At 43.8% G+C, this 16,455-nt stretch overlaps 3 protein-coding genes across 13 annotated transcripts in view; all 3 read right to left on the reverse strand.

Moving 5' to 3' along the window:
* Positions 1 to 6,835, reverse strand: part of LOC112256264 (catenin delta-1) — a 32,197-nt gene extending 25,362 nt beyond the window's left edge. For 7 of the 11 annotated variants that reach the window (XM_024429388.2, XM_024429384.2, XM_024429385.2 and 4 more), the window contains exons 1-2: positions 6,698 to 6,835; positions 2,829 to 2,907 (exon numbers count right to left, since the gene is read on the reverse strand). The gene's annotated coding sequence lies outside the window, so the exon portion shown is untranslated. Of the gene's footprint in view, positions 1 to 2,828; positions 2,929 to 6,697 lie in introns of all 11 variants that reach the window. The other 4 variants (XM_042325668.1, XM_042325667.1, XM_024429382.2 and 1 more) reach the window with 1 other exon arrangement.
* Positions 6,836 to 7,801: 966 nt separating this feature from the next.
* Positions 7,802 to 10,201, reverse strand: LOC112257092 (zinc finger protein 135). The gene is made up of 4 exons (XM_024430664.2): positions 9,822 to 10,201; positions 9,624 to 9,721; positions 9,444 to 9,531; positions 7,802 to 9,345 (listed from the first exon to the last, which is right to left on the reverse strand). Exons 1-4 carry the CDS (start codon positions 10,108 to 10,110, stop codon positions 8,507 to 8,509), a joined length of 1,314 nt encoding a protein of 437 aa, XP_024286432.1. The 5' UTR covers positions 10,111 to 10,201; the 3' UTR covers positions 7,802 to 8,506.
* Positions 10,202 to 12,073: 1,872 nt separating this feature from the next.
* On the reverse strand, positions 12,074 to 15,958 carry smtnl1 (smoothelin-like 1). Its single transcript, XM_042326296.1, has 6 exons — positions 15,598 to 15,958; positions 14,307 to 14,780; positions 13,532 to 13,905; positions 13,321 to 13,435; positions 13,063 to 13,232; positions 12,074 to 12,922 (listed from the first exon to the last, which is right to left on the reverse strand). The coding sequence occupies exons 1-6, from the start codon at positions 15,676 to 15,678 to the stop codon at positions 12,544 to 12,546; spliced, it is 1,593 nt and encodes a 530-aa protein (XP_042182230.1). The 5' UTR covers positions 15,679 to 15,958; the 3' UTR covers positions 12,074 to 12,543.
* Between the last annotated feature and the right edge of the window lie 497 nt (positions 15,959 to 16,455).

Genomic DNA, 16,455 nt, shown 5'->3' on the forward strand with positions numbered 1-16,455 from the left:
GTGTGACCGACCAGTAGATTTGATGAGGGGCCAGGAGCTGATCTATGCTGCTATTCCCATCACTACCTCTTGCCTGCTCACCAACAGTCATCGATGGAGGAGAAACAGGCTAAGTCTGACTTGTTCAAACTTCAACATAGTATAGGTTTGTCAGATATCACCTATCCTGGCATTGATAATAGAACAGTGACTAAGTGTTCACAGATTCAGGAGAGACCTGGAACTCGACACATCCTCAACGAGACTTATTAATAATACGGTATGGCACAAATGTCCAGTAATCGCAACACCCTTTTCATTCCATGTGTCACTGACGAACTCCGGCTAAAGCATCTCCAGTCCATCTGTAGAAGTGGCAGACGGCAGCCTCAGTCGTTTGACCATAACTGGAGAGGTTTTATCTGACCTGTTTAAACTTCAAAGACAGCTGCAGGGGCAAGACAGCTGCAGGCAAGGTTCTGACAGACGGGTGTGTCTTGGTGGCAACAGACAAAAAACACCCACATCAAAACCCCCCCAAGCCAACTCACATTTGGCTTCTGTCATGGCCACCAGCATTTCCTGAAGAGCAAGCCAAAAAAAAGGAGGCCAAATCAGTTCTCCTTTAATGTGAGTTAATGTCTAGTGGTTAATTGTATATCCAATAGGCTATGAGTTTGTAGATCGACTGAGGTGACTGAAGCTACAGGAACCCATGTGATCATGTCGGTTTATGCGGTTCTCCAAGTAGCATTTTACAGTTTTTAAATTGTATAGATGTGCAGTACATGAGCTTAAATCCTAACATTCCTTGGTTGGGTGGGGGGACCCCACTAAAACTCAGACCATGGCTACCACTGCATTCAACTCTCCAAGTAAAGAGTCAGATATTTTAGCCTTGAAGCCTATCGGAAGTCAGCTGCGAGTTTCGGTGAACAATGAAAACATGTCTGACCCCCCTTTTCCCTTCACAGGCCCTTCCTGAAAAACAGGATGTTATGGATACTCCATTAGGGATGAGTGAGGACAAGGCTACAGCACCACACTGTATGGTAAACCACAAGAACCCATTTTGTTTTGTTCTATGAGGTATAGTTTTTCCCTTGCTCACTCACTGCCACATCTTCCAGTCACTGTTCTTTCACTTCCATTTATGCTTTTGAGGCTTCCACCTTCAACCCCTAACCTGCCTCGCACAAGTGTTGAGGAAGTTAACTAAATCTATAAAACCCATAAGACGAAGGAAAATATAATGCGGCTGCAACAGCCAACCATTACTCCAACTGCGTTATGATATCATCATCTCCAGGTCAGCAGACACTAAAGACGAGTGCATTGTGCCAGGTTCAAAACAACGGGGAACTCAGAAAAATACAAGGTCAAATCATGACACAAGTGATCGTCAGGTCGGAGCTCTAGAAAGAAGCCAGAACCCCCCCCAAGTTCCCAGTTGTTTGAACGCAGTGTTAGGGTCAATGACACAGAATATCTGTGCGCTCGTACACCACGAGTCATATCGTCCTGTCTGATTCTGCAGCAGTCAGTCAGTGTGACTCACCCTAGTCTGGAGAAAAGAGCTTCCCTTTCAAGCATCAGGCACACTGTACCACAGGAGGTTGGTGGCACCATAATTGGGGAGAACAGGCACGTGGTAAAGGCGGAATCACTGACAGCAGTTTTTCCATGCGTTTGATGTTTGATTCCAGCCATTACTATGAGCCATTGTCCCCTCATCAGCCTCCACTGGGCTGTACACACCATCTAAAACAATACAGCCCTATGTGACGTTTGAAACTGTCTTCTCTACTGTACTATTTCAGCAAGTGACCAGGAACAAAGAGTGATTGAGCGGTGGGACATTATAAGAAAACAATACGTCTGTGCCCGTCTGTCATTTGCACCTGTGTTTGCCAATAAGTCGGGGTAAGGTCATTTGCGTTGGTTTAATTGAGCATGGCTGGTAATGAGATCGGGGCATTAGATTGCTAATCCACTTACCTCCCAAAAATCACTGTGCAGTGTACATACACAAACTGAACCTCCCAAAAATCACTGTGCAGTGTACATACACAAACTGAACCTCCCAAAATCACTGTGCAGTGTACATACAAACTTATCCTGAAGCACAGCTTAACTACCCACCTCACCTGGACAGACAAACGCAACATGTAGCAGATCAACAATCTCAGTACCTTCACATCAACTAAAACAGTTTGTTAGTGTACACAGCCACTGAGGTGAACTCCACACACACACAAAAAAATACAGAAGCCCTGTATATCACAGGGTTAGAGGCAGCACCTGTTTCACCTGCACTGCATCACAGTGAAGCTCTCAAGGAGATCCCTTGTTGACTGACTGTACAGGCCAAGGAACACCTGCACCCCACACACAGGTGACAGATACCCAAATTACAGCCAACCTCCCACCACATGAACAATCAACAAACAGTGACTTAACTGGCTTCCTCGGCTAGATATGAAATACAAATGCCAATATTTACAGTCCAGTAGCAGATTGAATCCTTCTTATTCAAGCCACATGTCGACATTTAACCCCACCCAACCTTTTCCCTAACAAAACAAGTTCACTCAGGACCCACCCAACAGGTTAGTTGACAGGGAAAAAGCTTCAACATTGCAGATTGATGGAAGTCACAATCTATGTAATTCTCTGCATCATTTCCAATCCCCCATACATATACAAACATATATACACTCTGTCTAACTGGTTATTGCAAAAAAAAGGTCATTGCCAACACTTCGAACTAAAAATGATAGAGGGAGAACTTGTTCTTATCTTTCACACGGGGAGAAAACTTGGGACAACTCAACCAGCAATACCCTTACCTGTGTCAGGTGTGGTCAGCACTGTATGCTTGTTGGTCCCCTCGCTTGAAATAGACCCGTTGTCACCACCCTTCAGGTACTAAAGACACAAACACAGAATCTACCAGTTAATGAGCAAAAGTGTCAATGAAGCATGTAATTAGCTGGCTGAGTGAAACAGTTCAGTCTTGCAGAGTGGCTCGTCAAACGAATGAGTTGCCCTGGAAGCACAAGCCCAAAAAAAACCTGTACTAAGAAAAAAAAAACACTTAGCTCAGCTCGCTATTAAAATCTGGTGTTTGGTCACGTGACAAAATCTGGACACTGAGTGAGAATTCTACTGTTTGACAATGGTGCTTTCTTTATAAATCATGATATTTTGATGAAGTGAATTAAATTGAAATACATTTGCATAAATATTAGGGATTTTTCTGCACGCCCAAGTGTTTTTTGGGTTCGCTTAAGCCCAAAACCGCCTAGGTTTTTTTCTTTTTGGGGGGAGTTTAAGTCCAAACAGTGGGGGAAAAAATACAAATTTTAAGGCTGAGCCAACATCTGCCCGCACTCATTGACACACCCCCTGCCATGCCCACCACCTAAGCCCCTTTTTGATCCAGAAATAAAAACATCAATATGTTCCTTAAATGTTCTGAATAACGTATCAGTGGGGCCAGAACAGAAGACAACCACTTTCAGCGCTCTCCTGAAAATACTGCTTTCACATTCTACCTTTTTGGAATGTCGTCTTCTCCAATCATAAACGAGTCGACTATCAACTCGAGAGGTATACAAGTTGATTGACATCCGGGAAGAGTTTTTGTGGGGCAAGCACAAAAATCGCCTGAGTGAGAAGGTAAGCATGCTTTCACCTATTGTTTGACCATGTACACTAGGACCGGGATGATACCAGAATCGCGATACTCAGTATCGTGGCAAGGTTAAAAAAACAAAACAGATTTAACTGTTTTTAGCAAGTATTCTAGGTAGCCATGTAGTTGAGGGGGAAGAGAGAGGAATGTTGCTTGGCACCTGTCCCTCATGTGTATGTCTCTCACACACACACGTGCGAGAGAAAGTAAAGAGAGTAGGGGGAGAGAGGTAAACGAGTAGGCAGGGAGGGATGAGGAGAAAGGGAGAAATGAGACTACTGGCTGATAAATGCCCTCAGCAAGCACTGCCAGGCTGCAGTGCACATAAACTAAATTACAGAGGCTCATTCTGTTTTTGGTTGTTCGATATTAACAGGCCTTTATGCTCCCCATGTTTACAGATATCTTGTTCATCTGGGTGGCCTCGTCCACCCCCTCTTTTGACCAATTCATCTGTTATACTGTAAGTACACACACGCAGTTGTCCAAGTCTAGGTGAGGAAGGGGTAAAAAGTGGGACAGATAAAGGTAATGTGAGCCCATGATCATTATGTTCAGAGGTTAAACTCATCTACATTGGAACCATCAAATGTCATCTCTCACACACTTTATTGGTTGTGTGACATTAGATGCTCATTCTGTTTTGTTTAATCTTCTCCCCCTGTTTAAAGGGATGTTTCAAAACAAGGTCAGCTTCATATTCATCTCTAGCACCAGCCTAACATCAACACGTGAAAAGTGCGAGTTACTATGTTTTGTAGTAAAAAGAAAAGAGGCACATAAGTGTACAATGACGTTGGTGTGCATTGTGTGATTTTAACCAATTATGAGTAGGCATTGCCTACCTGTCATTGGAAACACTCATCTTCCTCTGTCTTTTACTACAAAACATAGAAACTTGCCATTTTCACATGTTGATGTTCTACTGGAGATGATGAATATGAAGTTGAAAAAGGGAAATAAAGTTTAAAAAACGTTATTTCCCTTTAACACGCACAAAGCTTGTCTGGATGGCCTGGTCTACCTTTTCTGACCAATCAGTCTGGATAAAATGTTACACACAGTTTATTGGTTGTATGAAAAGTACAGATGCTCATTCTGTTTTTGTTTAACATTAATAGGCCTGTATTATTTGCATGTTCACTATGGAACTTAAGATATGCACCTACTGTAATGACATCTGCCCCATAATAAATGACAAAAGACCCACCAAGAATCTGAATAGAAAGTGGTTTGTTGTGCACACATTTATGAACACTTGTAATCTCACCTTTACCAGAGGAGCTATCAGGATGGCTAGCTGCCACCAAACACACTGTGTAGTCTAAGGGGGGTTAAAAATTTGTTGAGTCTAGCATATATTTTTTTACATTTATTTAACTAGGAACAAATTGTTTTAAATGACAGCCAACCCCGGCTAAACCCCAACCATCACGGCCGGTTGTGATACAGCCTGGATTCGAACCAGGGTGTCTGTAGTGACGCCTCGAGCACTGAGATGCAGTGCCTTAGACTGCTGTGCCATTCGGGAGCCCTATAAGTTGTGGGAGAAGTTGCAAATAGGTATGTCCCCATTAAGTCTTTGGCCATTGGAATGCATTGAATTGTATTGCTATGGTGTATGTAGAAAGTGTCAAAAGGATTCTCCAGTAATCTAGTCTGAAGCTGTCTAATGTTCGTTTGGTGTCTTTAGCTCATTAGGTTTTAGCAGTGGGCAGTAGAAAAATAATAATGAGTATCTCAAGTCGAACATACATAAGTGTTGATGTTACAAGCACACTAAAACCCTAAACGTATTACCACCATGTCAGAAACTCGGGACCTCAGAGTTAAAATGAATGCAGGTGGGAAACTCGGGATCCGACTCTTCCGCATAGGTTAGCAAGTCGGAAATGTCCGATTTTCCGACATGACCACAGATAGTTGCATTAGTACGTCAAATATTCAACTGTTCAATAATTTCTTGCGTACAACATGAAATATGCACATAAATTCAAATATAATTTGCATATTACATACACACAATTATATTTAATTTTAACATCCCCATTATTGTATAACCCCTGGAAAATGTCATGTTTATTGGACATTGCTATCTTGAGATATTTGAGTTTCTGGGTATTCATGAGTCCACCTGTCATTTTGGTTACATTTTTGGAAAAGGCTTTGCCATCGTGACCTGTGAATTATCTCCCGCGACCGTTTGACCCAGAAATCAGACACAAATTGTAATGTCAGCAATGGTAAGGCCTACTACAGATATTAAACAAAGTGCTTCTGGGAGTATGTTGTATTATTGGGTAGTTCTAAAAGTAATGTTAATTTTACCCTCCCTAACATTAACCAGAAAGCATATTCTTACGAATCATGCTAAAATACTAGCTAAAATTGTAAGTGGACTGAGGTCGATTGAGGCCAGAATAATGAAAAATTCGAACAACAGATCAGTCGGTGCATGGCATATTCAGCAAACGATGGCTACCTAACTAATTTAGCTGAAATGTTCAGCAAGCTAACAAAACAATGGAAACGTTAGCTAGATAGTTAGCCAATTATGTGTTGCAAGGGTGCAGCATGTTCCTGAAACTCTCGAGATAGTTTTGGTTGCTTGACCAGTTAAGCTAGCTTGTATGGCTAACCATTTCTTTGCGCGTAGCCGCGCTAACAGTTAGCTTGACGTGGCTAGATTAGCACAAACTAGCTAATGGTAGTTGCTAACACAGCGACGAGTCTTGTGTTTCCATTTAAACAAACCTTCTGCGCTTGTTAAATTATTTGGTCGCTAGATAACAGGTCGTCCATCTCCACTTGTGGTGGAGACACTGGCCTACTAGACAGGCTTAAAACTGGCTATCCGTGCTGGGCGACATTTGGGCGTTTTAACCCCACTCACTCGCGGGCAGTGGAAAAGTCGTGATCTGTGCCCCAGTTGACCACTCCTTGCCGACGCTGCGGTTTGCGAAATAAAGTAAAACTGTCAAATGATCTCATCAATCCGCTTGTATCTTTACTTTTACTTACCTATATGTCTCGTATTCCCTGTCCCTTCCCAACGTATTTATTTTCTTCGCTTTATCCACCTTTTCTCCTCCTTGTTCTTTCTGGTTTCTCGGTCAAGCTCGGTGGGAGCAAAGATGAATAGATATGCGGGGGGGTAGAGGGCGGGCATAACGGATGGATTTTACCGTAATTACGGATACGCGTTAGCCGAACAAAATTCCCGTAATGGTGTGTCTTCAGTTGCAAAATGAACATTCCGCATCACACAGCACAATATAAATTAACTTCTCCACAAATATCCAACTGAATGAACATTAAAAAAAAAAATATATATATATATATTTAAAACGACATTTTAACAAAATGGTGGGCTGGGCCAAGACTGATCAGCTCAACTAACCATTAAAAAGAATATTTTAAGAAGATAATAGTTTCAGTCAATGCAAACACACAATATATATATATATATTCAATTGGGTTGGTTCAAGGGGTATCACATCCGGTCGTGATTTTGAGTCCTATAGGGCAGCGTACAATTGATCCAGCGTCTTCCGAGTTTGTCCGTCATTGTAAATAATAGTTTGTTCTTAACTGATTTGCCTCGTCAAATAAAGGTTCAATAAAATAAATGTTGAAGGTTATGTCCCTGGCTTCTCCCCCCAGTCCCCCACACACATACCTCTGATGTCATCCCATTGATTGTCTTAGAAAACGAAATAGAAGTTGAACAGTAACCCCCAAGAACGCATTAGCACATGCAAACAGAAAACCATAAAGTTTAATGGAGTTTAATCAAATGCTGCCAATACAGTATTTGTCTAAGTCTCCCTGTATAAGTGGATGACTGCATCAGTAGGCTGTCTGGTGCTGGCACTGTCTGCCTCCTAGTAGGATAATCAGCAGCAATTATGTGGTCCAAATTATACTTTATATCCTTCTGATGCTTTAGACAAGCGTTTAGATCAAACGGCTGGCAAAGTCTGCTTCATGCTCTGCTATTTGCCTTTAAAAGGACTCTGGAAGCTTTAAGTCGAATGGCCAATTTCCTGAAGAGACCCCTGCGATAGTGAAGAATCTCTAGGTTTAAAACCCACACTGTACAAGATTACAAAGAGAAGCTAATGCCGCACTCGAGGGGGAAAATAACTATGGTGCAGCCAGTGAGTTAGAAAAAAAAAAAACATTTGTTCATTCATTCCTTCATATCAAAACACTGTTTATTCGTTTGGGCCAGAGTAGGAAACTTACTGAAAATATTCATACAGTAACTTTCAAGGGGATATCTGCAGTTGCTACATACATGTTTTACTTATAAATGAATGATATGTACCCATTGATTCTTTAAGTATATAACTTACAAATGCCCCATGAGCTTAGTTTAACTGTCCACCCCATAAGACACGCAAAATACAAGCTTGTTTTACTCCAATGTTTGTAAACAAAGTAAATGTAAACTAACACTATACATCCTCAAAACATGGTCAAATTTTGATTTGATGCATGGTCAGTCATAGCTATGGATTTTAGAGTGGTTCCATTTCTCCAGCCCCATCCCTCAGCTTTTTCATGAAACAAGGGTGGGGAGGACGCTTTGTTATTGTTTCAACAGCTGATTGCCCCTTTAAGTAGTATGTGCATCTAGATCAGAGACATAAACAACAGAGAGGAGGCGGACAACAGTGGACCAGAGAAAGGGAGAAGAAGATGGGAGACAGGGAGAGAAGAGTCTGGGGCTAAGTGAGACATCAAGAGGAAGACAGTCAGAGAGAGAATGAGAGAGCTGAAGAAAGAAAGAACCTAAACCTCCACCGGGGAGGTAGTGTGTATGTGTCAGAGTGTCAGCGTCCCTGCCTGCTCTAGGTGTGTGACCATGTGTCTGCGCAGGTTGCTGTGGTTGTTGAACGAGGCACCACAGTGGGAGCAGCTGTAGGGTTTCTCCCCAGAGTGGGTCCTCAGGTGGATGGTCAGACTGCCTTTCTGGGTGAAGCCCTTCCCACACAGGGAACACATGTACGGTTTCTCCCCTGTGTGGATGCGCATATGGACCCTCAGAGTTGTCTTGTTGACAAACGAGTTCCCGCACAGGTTGCATATGACAGGCGTCTCTCCTGTGTGGACCGCCCGGTGGCGGATCAAGTCAAGCCGGCGAGAGAAGCGCTTCCCACAGTCGCTACAGAGCAACGGCTTGGTACCGTGGGGTACGTGGTGCCGCTGGAACTGGTTTACAAGACCAGGGCGCCTCACAGTCGCACCGCCTGTTGCCAAGGTTGTTGTTGGGGTCTTTGGGGTGTTTTCTAGGGAAGCTACCTCAACAATTTTCAGACCCCGTCCTCCTGCATCCCCTGTCGGCTGACCCCCTCTGTCACTTTGCACCCCCCTCATTGGAGGGCTGCCTGGCAGTGGTCCCCCAATAGAATGAGTGTTCAGCTGTATCTGATGGCTGATTGTGTGGTCCGGCAGCAGACCAGAGTGTGAGGGCAATCTCTGGGGCTGTTCTGGGGTTCTGAAGAAAGGGTAGTTCTCAGTACTGCTCACGCTGCACAGAGCTCCTTCACCTCGACTATGAGCGCTCATGCTGTAAGGCCCTTCATCGTGACCTAGTCTCTGGCTGGCATGTTCCAGCTGTGGAGTCGCCATAGTAATAGTCTCACCATCAATATTGTCTTGACCTACATGAAACAAAATTATTAAATCATCTGTTTGTTATCTGGCTGTCAATTGTCTATGTACCAGTCCATCATCTTCTCCTTCCTCCTCCTCCACACACCTGCATCTGGCCAACATCCTCCAAAGTCATCCTCAGCTCCCTCCTCCTCCTTTATCAAGATGACATCTGGACTCTCCACAACTGCACACTGAAAACACACATATTCAGTCAGATATGTACATATTTCTAGAGTAGTAGTAGCCTATGTCAGTAATGTGTGAGGAGCTATTATTGCCACACCTCTTTTTTGACTGTGGATGGACTCTCCTCTTCCCCTATTGTAGTAATAGAAGCGTCATCCCTGTTGTTAACAGCCGCGTGGCGCTCAGGTGTCTTATCTATGAGTAAGAGCATAGGTCAAAAACCGTTCCACTCCCAACATACTATGATCAATTGACTGGTCGCCCAGCTAGCAGCATTTCGAGAACCTGAACCAACCTGTGAGTTTTGCCCGAGGCTTGCACAAAGTTCTGCCAAAAGAAAAACGACTGCCCCGCGGTGTACTCGCCCGTTGTAGCCGCAGGGAAAAAAGCTCGCTCTTCATCCCTTTCATCTTCATCTTCAGCGCTTCGTTGTCTTTGTAGCTGCGAGAAATCTCCAAGTGTAAATCAGCCGAGCTCTCGGAAAAGAGTTGACTGATCTCGACAACGGCCGCTCTAGCAAGCACGTCCATTATGGAAGCGAGTTGGGTCTGTAAAGACAAATGAGCCTGCATTTTTGTTGACATCGATTCCAGTGGCGAGATAAAAGACAGAGGGAGAAATTGGAAAAAATCAGATCATTGATCAGACAAGCTGTGACGCTATTGTCAGTGTACACAAAACTACTTCCGGTGAATAAAAGCAGTGCTGACCGTAATTATAAGAAGACCTCCGCAGATTTTTTGGGGAGGACGAGCGCCACAGATGAATGCGTACAGTGCCTTCAGAAAGAATTCACACCCCTTGACTTTATTCCACATTTGTTTCTGTTACAGCCTGAATTTAACATAGATTAAATGTAGATTTTTTTTTCCACAGGCCTACACACAATACCCCATAATGTCAAAGTGAGCCTTGAATTTCAACAACAGATTCAACCACAAAGACCAGGGAGGTTTTCCAGTGACTCACAAAGAAGGGCACCTATTGGTAGATAAATAAACACATTTTAAAAAGCAGACATTGAATATCTCTTTGAGCATGGAGAAGTTGTTAATTACGCTTTGGATGGTGCATCAGTCACTACAAACATACAGGTGTCGTTCCTTACTCTTTTGACGGAGAGGAAGGAAACCACTCAGCGATTTCACCATCTGGCCAATGGTGACTTTAAAACAGTTTAATGGCTGTGATAGGAGAAAACTGAGGATAGATTAACAACATTGTAGTTACTCCACAATACTAACCTAAATTATAGAGTGAAAAGAAGGAAGCCTGTACAGAATAAAAATATTTTTTAAAAAACGAATCCTGCTTGAAATGAGGAACTAAAGTAAAATTGCAAGCAATGTGGTAAAAAAATGAACTGTTTTAACTACAAAGTGTTATGTTTGAGGAAATCCAAAACAACCCATCACATCACTAAGTATAACTCTTCATAAACTCTCCATGGTGGTGGATGCCACAAAGTTGGAAGCACAGAATCATCTAGAATGTCATTGTATGCTCTAGCGTTAAGAGTTCCCTTCACTGGAACTAAGGGGCCTAGCCCGAACCATGAAAAACAGCACCAGACCATTATTCCTCCTCCACCAAACTTTATTGTTGGCACTATGTATTCGGAAAGGTAGCATCTCCTGGCATCCGCCAAACCCAGATTCGTCTGTCGGACTGCCAGATGGTGAAGCGTGATTCATCACTCCAGAGAAGACGTTTCCACTGCTCCAGAGTCCAATGGCGGCGAGCTTTACACCACTCCAGCTGGCGCATGGTGATCTTAGGCTTGTGTGTAGCTGCTCGGCCATGGAAACCCATTTCATGAAGCTCCCGGCGAACAGTTCTTGTGCTGACGTTGCTTCCAGAGGCAGTTTGCAACACAGTTGTGAGTGTTGCAACCGAAGACAGACGTGCTTCAGCACTTGGCAGTCCCGTTCTGTGAGTTTGTGTGGCCTACCACTTCGCGGCTGAACCGTTGTTGCTCCTAGGCATTTCCATTTCACAATAACAGAGTTTACAATGGACCGGGGCAGCTCTATTAGGGTAGAAATACATTTTTGATAAATGCTACCATTTATTTCTTACACTTTGACATTACAGAGTATTTTGTGTAAATTATTGAATCAAAAATGACAATGTAATATTTTTTTTTATCCCACTTTGTAACACAACAAAATGTTGAAAAAGTCAAGGGGTGTGAATACTTTCTGAAGGCACTGTGTCTTCAGACTCATATTTGCTCGTGACTGGAAATTGGAATTCATGATCGTTAACTAATTGTAATAGCAAAATGTAATCAGTCAACGAGTGCAATTTGTATGGACAGGCCCCTCTTCAATCTCTTGCTTTTTGTTGTTGCAAGCATTCTGTCGTGGAAAGTTAATATCGCCCTCCTCTGACAAGCAAAAGGAATATCTGATTTATGTGATGTTGGAATGTCATGCCTTGATGGCAAGTCTCATAACTCACAATCACGCTCAGTGAATGGAATAAGAGTGTAATTGTTGTATTCCAAGACTATCTGTTAATGAATATCATCATAATTGTCATAAATCATTTTAAAAATATTTTTTATTCAAGATAGATCATCATGAACCCAATAGCCTTTTGAATCCTTATTTGGGCTGCAGTGCAGCCGTACTTAATAACTTTACCCATAATAAAAACATACATAGGTTGTCTTTCTGAAAAATAAATCAAAATAATTCATTTTAATATACATTGACATTTTATTTTTCTGTGCACAAACTTCCACAACAGACATGATAATGAAATTGGAAAGAACACAGCATGTGTTAGATATGGTTTAAAAAGTCACAACAGGTTACAATTTACACACATTGTTGGAATCTGAGTATAATCCCAAACCTTAACAAAGCCAGCTTTTGAATATACAGTAGTAATGTGTCACTCTTTAAGAAATTATGCTCATACATGCTAAACACTTGTCGTGTTCCAAACTGTAAAACTATACTTCATCATGTGGCTTATTTGAATCTTTTTTCCATGTCTTTAGCATTAGCTTAAGCCTGTGCTTCAATTAACCCTCTAACTTCTCTTCCCTCTTGCTCTCTCTCTACCGCTGAGCTCTCCTCACTCTCATTCTCTTTCCCGCCTTTTACTTTGTTCTCCCTTCCCTCATCTCCCTCCTCTTGTTGACCATCTATCTTCCCAGTTTCCTCACTCTCCTCCTCTTTCTTCTCTGCAGTGGTTTCTACCTCTTCGTCTTTCATCTTTTCACTCTTCTTCTCCTCCTCTTCCTTGTCCTTCCTCTCCTTCTCTATTTTGGAGAGGTGATGGCAGAGTGCCTGGACATAGGTGAACACACACATAGGGTCCGGGCTGTTCCCCATCAGGATCATATCACCAACCTCCAACAGGGGGCAGCAGTCAGCCATGGTCCTGAGAGAGAGAGAGAGAGAGAGAGAGAGACAGAGAGGAAAGGGAAAAATAGATATGGAGGGAGAGAGAAAGGATGATGAATCATTTACAACACACACACTCAGACACAAACACATATATATATATATATATATATATACACAAACACAGCCTTGTACTCTGCTGTGTTGAAGGCCAGAGTGAAATTCTTCTCTCTCTCAGATGAGCTCAGGGCTGAGAAGTCGAAAGCGTCCGGGAAGAAGCGATGGATGAGTGCACAGAACGCCAGCCCATCACACCACGATGATGAGAAGTTCTCTATGGTAACACCCTGGGAAAGAGAGGGTATGGTGTCAGGTAGGGTTATGGTGCTCCAATGTCAGTACCTCTGGTGTACATGACCATCAACATCCCCTCACCTCGTACTTGCGTGTTTTGTTTTGACACCAGGAAAGCACTTTCTGTTTGATTGACCCCCCGTTTGCCACAGCCATAGATGATCTCTGAAGTTTGAAGTTGCAGACAACCGGTGTCCTGGAAATAAGTGAAAAGACAATGCAATTATTGCCATAATAAACATGAGCATGTTGCAGTTTGTCATATTGGACATGTCAGAACTCAGAATCTTACTCAGAGTCATTTTTCTGGAACTTTGCTATGATGTCCTTTTTAGTGGAAGGCCGGGCAGAGCGGGCAGAGCTCCGGGGTCGGGCCACAGAGGATGGGGTAGAGGCGGTGTGATTCACACCACTCTTTCTTTTGGTCTTTCCTTGCTTCTCCACCTCCTTGCTTTTCTCTTTAACCTTTCCCCCTCCTGCCCCTTCCTTTTCTTTTACTGGTTTGCTCTTGTTCTCCGGTGCCTTCCCTCCCTCTCCCTCTCCATCTCCCTCTCCCTCTCCCTTCCCTCCCTCTCCCTTCCCCGCCTCTCCCTTCTCCGCCTCTCCCTTCCCTGCCTCTACGTTCCCTGCCTCTACGTTCTCTCCCTCTCCCTTCCCCGCCTCTCCCTTCTCCGCCTCTCCCTTCCCTGCCTCTACGTTCCCTGCCTCTACGTTCTCTCCCTCTCCTTCCCCGCCTCTCCCTTCCCTGCCTCTCCCTTCTCTCCCTCTCCCTTCCCTGCCTCTCCCTTCTCTCCCTCTCCCTTCCCTGCTTCTCCCTTCTCTCCCTCTCCCTTCCCTGCCTCTCCCTTCCCTGCCTCTCCCTTCTCTCCCTCTCCCTTCTCTCCCTCTCCCTTCCCCGCCTCTCCCTTCTCTCCCTCTCCCTTCCCTGCCTCTCCCTTCTCTCCCTCTCCCTTCCCTGCCTCTCCCTTCTCTCCCTTCCCTGCCTCTCCCTTCTCTCCCTTCCCTGCCTCTCCCTTCTCTCCCTTCCCTGCCTCTCCCTTCTCTCCCTCTCCCTTCCCTGCCTTCACTTTTCTGTCTTTCCCTTTATCTCCTTTTATCTTCTCTTCTGTTTTTCCCTCTCCTATCTTTTCCCCCTTCCCCTTTTTCCTGGCAATATTTTCTCCCCCCTTCTCTTTGTCCTCCTTCACATCCTCTTTCTCAATCTCTCCATTCTTGACCACCTCTTGACCCTTTCTATTCTTGTCCGCCTCCATCTCTCCCTCCCCCTTCTTCTCTCCGTTCACCACTTTGGAGTCTTCTGTTTCTCCGGTGTCTGCACCTTGAGATGTTCCCTCACCCTTACAAGCCTCTTCACCATTAACCTCAATGGCGTCGGTTACTGGCTGAGACTCCTCTACATTTCCAACGCTAGCCCCTGCTGCCTGGTCCGGCGCTTTCCCCGTATTAGCCCCAGACTTAACCACATGACCTTCCACTGTGTCCTCCGCCAGGTGGTCTCTCTTAGGGGGGTCACACTCCTGCACTGAAGCCTCTCTCTCTGTCTGAGAGACACACCAGATAAGATTACAATCAGTTATTCTGAGCAGTTGAGGTAGTTTTGGTTAGGGTTAGGGACAAAAAATGGTACAGGACTGTTGTCATAGACCTGATTCTAAATCAGTTGTTTAGGGGAGAGACGATGTAAAGTGACATTATAACTAGTTCAAAACTAAATTAGAAAATGTGTCTGCTTCACTTCACTCCACGTTACGTTGGTACTCAAAAAACATACCTCCGGCTGTAGAGTTGTTTATGGCTGTAATATTACACACGCATTTTTATAATGTTTTATGGCTTTAATTACGATTCAAACATAGGACATGTTTATGTTGTTTTTATGTTATGCATTGAGATGTATAAAGTTGCAGATAGCATAGTATGTTGGAATTATGTTAGGTAAGTGAACTGTCCCAGGTGTCACATCAAGTCGTGACTCAGAGTGGTGACTCATCAGTGGAAATAAGATAGACGCACATGTGTGTGTGTGTCCGTGTGTGTGTGTTGAGAGTGAGAAAGGGATAAACATTCCTGTGCCAGAGTTTGCCACAGGAACAGGTGTAGCCCAGCGCTTAGGTTATACGCAGGCAGCCACAACACCCACCAAGCCCTCCCACTATCTTCACTCCGTATACTACATCTGACTACAGCGCAAATACATCTAACAAGCCTGCCACCTCATTGTAAGGCTACATGATGTTGTCTCAATACCAATAAGTGTGTATTGGTTTGTCTGTAGGTGGTTGATATTTGCCTCTGTATGCATTTCGTCTTCTGTATCTGTTTATGGGTCTATTTCTTTCATCATCAACACACACATACCTGGTTGTTTTTGTTGTCCTCCGTCTGGTTGGCTGTTACGTCTTTCCCAGAATCGTCCTGGCGGAGTGATACATCGTCCATGGTTCCGTGGACTTTCTGTGTTTGTCAGTCCAACTTCCTCTGAAACATAAAGTCAAATCAGACTCTTCCTCTCCAAGGTTATTGGATTGATCGCTCAATATCTAAGTTCATTAAAGGTCCAACTTTCATGCAATCAGTTTAGACTCAATGTTCTGTTCGAGGCAGATTTCTCCCTTGCACTCTCTCTCTCTTTCTACCTCTCTGTCTCTCTCTCTCTCTCTCTGAAAGTGCTGTCTGGTGTGTGTTGTTTAGTGAGTGCCCCCTGCCACCCTCCTTGTGAGGATTCCGAGCCACTTTATCTGACCTTCAGAACAACACAGGTTCCAGAAATAGAGCTAGTGACATCGGCACAGTCCAACAGCCAGGACAGCTGCATCTGCTCTGGAAACCATGGGTACACAGACATATACACACACACACTCAAACACACATATGCATACATACACACCTGAATTACACACCTACATAGACAGACAGATAGGCAGACAGGCACACACACACACACTCTCAAGTCAAGCCCTAGCAAACAGATTTGCAGAGTCAGGACTCAGTAGTCGAATTAAACTGAATTCTTACCCTGACCCCGATGACCCCAATGACCTACTTAATCTCTAAGTAAATGCACTCATTCAGACATAAGAGTTAAAGCTTGAATCCTTAATGGTGGACCTGCAATGTCTGTTTTCGATATTACAACAGCAACAAAGTTACTGCAAACAACGAACACTGTTTTTCCCCCTCTGACATCAATGCACGCATGATAGAAAAAGAGCATAT

Source organism: Oncorhynchus tshawytscha, linkage group LG08 (genome assembly GCF_018296145.1).
Source record: "Oncorhynchus tshawytscha isolate Ot180627B linkage group LG08, Otsh_v2.0, whole genome shotgun sequence".
NCBI lineage: Eukaryota > Metazoa > Chordata > Actinopteri > Salmoniformes > Salmonidae > Oncorhynchus > Oncorhynchus tshawytscha.